General features: G+C 46.2%; 1 protein-coding gene across 3 annotated transcripts in view; it reads left to right on the top strand.

Moving 5' to 3' along the window:
* The window catches only part of qkia (QKI, KH domain containing, RNA binding a), an 84,531-nt gene that overhangs the window by 46,459 nt on the left and 32,072 nt on the right, over nucleotides 1-6,000 (top strand). For all 3 annotated transcript variants that reach the window (XM_062523682.1, XM_062523681.1, XM_062523683.1), the window contains exon 4: nucleotides 1,758-1,901. In XM_062523682.1, the coding sequence (XP_062379666.1) occupies nucleotides 1,758-1,901 (144 nt within the window). The remainder of the gene's footprint in view (nucleotides 1-1,757; nucleotides 1,902-6,000) is intronic.

The raw sequence follows: 6,000 nt of genomic DNA on the forward strand, positions 1-6,000 counted from the left end.
CCTGAATGACCCAGTCTGCCCTGCCCTGCAACGCACAGGGGTTGGGGGGACCGTGTCAGGGCTACGATGAGCTAATATTGTATTATTCAACAATAGTTGCCTCTCGCATGAAAATATCCCTATTTCCCCACCTTAACTCCTGAAGAATTGCATCACAGTGAATAAAGAGCATGTTTTGTTGTTTTGATGACATATCGGTGAAGAACGTGAGATTTGGCAATTCCTCAGTGCTGTTCTGGCCATACCTTGCTGAGCAGGTCTCAGCTGTGAGCTGCTGCTTACACACACGCAGAGAGAAATTTTCCTTTTTTATATATAGGCTGAAGATTTTTCCGTGAATGAGGCAACAGCCTGTAGTGCTCATCTGATATCTACAGAAAGGCTCTTTCAACCTGGTTTTTGTGAGTGAAGTGATAGCCAACCTTTTCAGTGCATGTTTAAAAAGATTTTCTTGTGAGGTTTTTGAGGCCTGCATTTCCAATACATGTTCAGGAGCTTTCTTCATGAAGCTTGGTGAGTTGAGCGATGGACAGCTTTGTGTCATGCTCTTGCATGAATGGAACCACTCCAAATGGAGTCGCTGCCTCCCACCCCCATTTGAATAAAGCTCTGGGTCTTTAATGGCCCTGAATGTAATGGCACTGTGCCATTTAACTTCCATTTGAGGCGCAGGCCAGATCGCCAAGAATCTCTGTCTTTTTTATTATTATTATTCTTTTTCTTCTCCTAAAGCCAGGTTTTTTTCCCTTTCCCCCTCAGCTGCAGAGCAGCGCTGCTTTCAGAGTGCTGGGATTGTGTTTGAAGGAGTGAAAGGGCAATCGGGTGGGGGTGAGGGAGAACATTTTAACACCTGAAAGGAGTTCATGCAGAACCTTTAATAGAGATCCTGTCCTCACACACATACACTCCTTCACACACACACACACACTCACACACACACACACACACACACACACACACACACACACACACACACACACATATATATATATACGATCATGAGCAGTCCTCTCTTCTGCAGTACTAAAGTGCAAACATGTACTCGAGGAAGCCCTCACTATGTATCCCACGCGGAGCGGTCCGACCTCAAAGTGTTCCAGGTGAACAACGTAGGATCTAAACAAAGAACATGGCTGACTGAAAAAAGTTGACATTTGCTTTATTAAACAAGTGTGTCTTTCAGAAACACATACTGCCATTGAGTACCTATCTCTCATTATGTATACGTTTGAATTAGTGCAGTCCCACCCCTTCTGACACCTCAGAGAGAGAGAGAGCTAAAGAGAAATGTCTGTGGTAGTCTTAAAGCAACCCTCAACCACACACTTTTATTCTCACTTCTATTATTCGGTCTCTTTGTATGTGAATGGGCTCTTTAAGTGGTCTGCAGCTCTTAATTGCTTCAGGGCCAGCACTGTCTGCGTTTGATGTGCTGATCTATTCAGGAGAGGCGGCCTCTGTCCCTCCCGCTCCATATCAACCACAGACCAGCACTCACACAAGAGGAAATGGGGAGGGAGAAAAGAAGAGTGTCCTACTGTCATTTCTCTTATGTCAAAAGACCTGCCGTCTCTTTCTCTCACTCACTTGTTTGTGTGTGAGTGTGTGCATGCATGCCGTCATGGGGAAAGCCACATTGTTCACTCATCTCTCTCTCTCTCTCTCTCTCTCTCTCTCTCTCTCTCTCTCTCTCTCTCTCTCTCTCTCTCTCTCTCTCTCTCTCTCTCTCTCTCTCTCTCTCTCTCTCTCTCTCTCAGGAGGAGCAGAACAGAGGCAAGCCTAACTGGGAGCACCTGAACGAGGATCTGCATGTGCTCATCACAGTGGAGGACACACAGACTCGCGCCGAGATCAAGATGAGGAGAGCCGTCGAGGAGGTCAAGAAGCTCCTGGTGCCCGCGGTCAGTAACCAACACCCCTCAGTCACAGTGACATCAACACCATTACCAATCTGCCTGGCTCTCTGTCTGGCAAAGGCCACACCACAAGCATTACACCATTCACAGGTCACAAGCAGCTCAGCCTAGAGCTCTGTGCTAGAGATTGCAATTGGTGGAAGGAGAGTGGCTTTATCGCAAGAAAGAGCCTGTCCTCTCCTCCTACTGCACTCTTCTCTTCCCTTTGGGGTGTAGAGCAGGCCTCTTTCTTCTCTATTCCTCCTATCCTTCCTCTCATGTTCCTTTCATCTTTCATCTCTCTCTTCATCCTTTTTTTATCTATCTTCCTCTCCCTCATGGCCTTTGCCCGTGCCCTTAGAGCTTCTTGTTTCTGACGCTGATTTTAACACACTGTGCCAGTTTGTGGCCCACCCACCACCTGTTACCTTGGCAACCTATAACACCACCCCCCCTACCCCCCACCGGTCCTTTCCATTCCATCACTTCCTTTGCCACCGGTAAGGTGAGGTGCCCGGCCTGAATGCCCACAGAGAACAGAATGGCCGGACATCTGCACCCCCAGTACACACACACACACGCACGCACATTACATACACGCTTTTGGACACTCTTAAACACACATACACACACACACACACACACACACACTCTCTCTCTCTCTCTCTCCAGGACGGACGGCAGTGACCTGCTGGTTGTAAGCCCGTTTGGAGCATGCGGCGCTGGGCAGCAGCGTGTAAAGCAAGCGTACTCCCAGGGAGGAGGCCGAGAGGAACAGAATGGCCCTTTTGGCAGTGTCTGCTTTCACTCTGTGTGCTTTGTTGGCTCCAATACATGCCCAAATGGCAGCACAGAGAGAGGGTGAAGGAGTGACGGAGAGAGAGAGAGCGGGAGGGGTGAGTGGGAGGGAGAGGAGACTGGGAGACACAGAGATGAATAGCAAGCCCAATCCCCCTGTTGTTTCAAGGAGTAATCCACCACCATTATGAGTGTTTGTGTGTGTATCTGAATGTGTGTTTGCGGGCGGGATGCTGTTCTTTTGTCATGGAGCGAGTGAGCACTTGCACCTCCTCCGGAGCATGCGGAGTGAAACTGTCACGGTGGTATAGGTTATTTAAGTATATGTGTGTGAGCGAATGACTCAGAAACAGGTAGTGACCGCCTGATCATCATGGCACTGGAGCCCTTTACAATCCCACCTCCTATTCCAGAGAAAAGGGATGTGACTGGTGTGTTCCTCAGAGAAACCCAGGCTTCCGTCCCACACCCCAACATAATGACAGCAAGTTTTTATTCATTCACAGACTGTTTATTTAGAGTGTCTTACATCTGACATCCAACACGTCTGTAAAATGGCGTGCAGTGCAGTCATATACCAGCAGTGATTTAAAAGTGGCACACAGTGCCAGCAGCCACATTGGCCCTCTGTGAATAAAGCCTGGAGATACCCCTTTATGGCGGTTCCCTTTGTTAGCGTTAGCATCCTTAGCTCTCTGATAACACACGTTATTAGTGGTCATGCCATAACCAGCAATACATGGCTGCTAGTTTAAGTGCTGATGTGGCTGCACAGCAGCAACACAATAATAGCCTAATATCATTATCAAGTTTTTTGCACACTTACATCTCTCAAGTTTGTTGCGCACATACCTATGCTATAATGTTTAGGTCATTTAGGCTTACTATTGGGTTCAATGTCCGCAATAAGCTACGCAACCTTGGCTAACTTGTACAACTGGAGAGAGCTTATGCTAACTAAAATCATAGTGCTCACTAAAATCATAAAGGAGCATAGCAAGACTTTTATTTCACAAGCATAAAACCGTGAGACTGAAGGCTAATTACCCTCACGTATTTCTTAAAGCGACAGGGACTCAATTACACACACCTCCTATGCGCACTCCATTAGAGACCTACTGTACACACCACATTAAAGATATGCTGAATCAGTGCACAAATGACTAAACATTTGTAGCTACTAGTAATTATGCAGATTGTAAAATACTAAACATCATTAACAAAATATACACTTATACATGAATTCCAAAATATAGAAACATGACTATCATTTTGTGTGTGTGTGTGTGTGTGTGTGTGTGTGTGTGTGTGCGCGGAGGGTCAAGCAGAATCTTGGATGGCCACTGGTGTGAATGATCACACAATATTCAATATAAGGCTACTGATGATAAAACAACAAATCAACTAAAATTGTTAAAAAGCATCAAAAAAGTCATTCTTGACTTATCGGTATCGAAACAATAATTTTGGTATCGTGACAACACTAGCCTACTTTATAATCACTCGTGGAGGTTTGTTTTCTTTTATGCTAATACGTTCCATGGGTAACCCTAGCAACATGCGTATGGCTTGCACCTAGTAAGCGTGTATGGGGGAAAGAGTTAAAAACACATGCTGAAAGTGCTTGAGCCACGTTACGACATCTCGTCAAAGACAAAACTATGTTCATTTGTCTTGTCTTTTTTTTTTTTTTGCTGATCCGAAAAACGATCCGAACCGTGAGTTTTTTGATCCGTTGCACCCCCATCATCCAGCAGCTGCAGTCGCTGTCGTGCTTTGTTGGCATTGGCACTATGGGTGGCATCAGGATAGGCACTAATGCCCTTTATCAGGCCCAAGGAAATTGGATTAAGAGTAAGGCTCAGCCGTCCCATGTCCGTGTGTGTGCGCGTGCAGGTTTTCTTTTTCTTTTTTTTTTAATCCCTTTCCCTTCTCGTTCTGTAATAAAGGCCATCTTCCCTGTGTTTGACAGCGTGAAATCGTTTTTATTAAATCTCCTCCTTGAAAACAAACGGGGTCACAGTAGCTGTCTGTTCATGTTTCTCTTTTTTTGGTCCCGTGGAAGGATGGCGGGTGAGCCCATAGGGGATCTCTGCTTCCAGGGTTTAGTTGGATCGAGCTGGGGCTGGGTGAAACTGAAAGGGTTAACTGTACCCACTGCCCAACCCACCTGCCAGCCTCTGACACCTCTGGCTTAGACCATATTTACACGTAGTGGGGCGTAGTGGAAAACGGATATTTACCCCTCCTTCATTTTTTGAAGTTCACACCGATGCTAAAAATACCTTGTTGTGAACACCTTTAGCAATCAGGTGGCCAATCAGAGATTTCAGACAAAACGAGGGAACGTCACCTCACAGCGCAAAAATTATAACATGAAACCAGAGTTTCCAAAATCTCTACTTTTCAGAAATAAATGTCTTCAGTGATGATCTCCATTTTCATGAAATGAAAGGCCAAACTGCATGAAAAATATGTACACACACACACACTCACTCACTTTCTCTCTCTCGTAAACACAGACTATTATCTAGACAGTTCTACCTTCCCACTACCTGCTCCACAGTCTGACTGCCAGGGACGACTGGATGTGGAGGCCACACACACACACACACACACACACACACACACACACACACTCTCTCTCTCATCAGCTCATAGGCCCTGTGAACTTTTAAACTCTCACCAACTTGACACCAGTGTCAGGAGGGAGAAGGATGTGTAGATAGAAGAGGTAACAGAGAGCGACAGATGGAGAGAGAAAGAAAGGGATAGAGATAAGGGGATCTGGAGAGACCAAGAGAAAGAGATGGAGACAGAGGCAGATGCATAGAGATTGAGGCACTCTTTCATGTGTGGATTTCTTGCACTGATCTCTCTCACACACACACACACACACACACACACACACACACACACACACCTCTACTCCTCTCCATGTTCCCATGATCCCTCTGTTTTCTTGTCAGGCTTCCTCAACACGGCTGACTCCCCTGCTGCAAGTGTTTTTAAACAGTGTCACCCTGTCAAAGCAGGGCACCTCTCCAGTTGAGTGTAACCTTGCAAACAGGGCTGCATGCAGGCGTACACACTAGCACACACACACACACACACACACACACACACACACACACACACACACACACACACACACACACGCCACCTCTGCCAGAGAGTGATGAAGAAAAATTGTGGCATAGTAAGCAGAAAGGAAAACAATATGAAGTGAGAGATGCAGAGAGGATGAAAAAGGCAGAGAGAAAGAGAGGAGTGGTGCAGGGCTGACATCACTGCAGTTGGTCAGAGA

Source organism: Sardina pilchardus, chromosome 20 (genome assembly GCF_963854185.1).
Source record: "Sardina pilchardus chromosome 20, fSarPil1.1, whole genome shotgun sequence".
NCBI lineage: Eukaryota > Metazoa > Chordata > Actinopteri > Clupeiformes > Clupeidae > Sardina > Sardina pilchardus.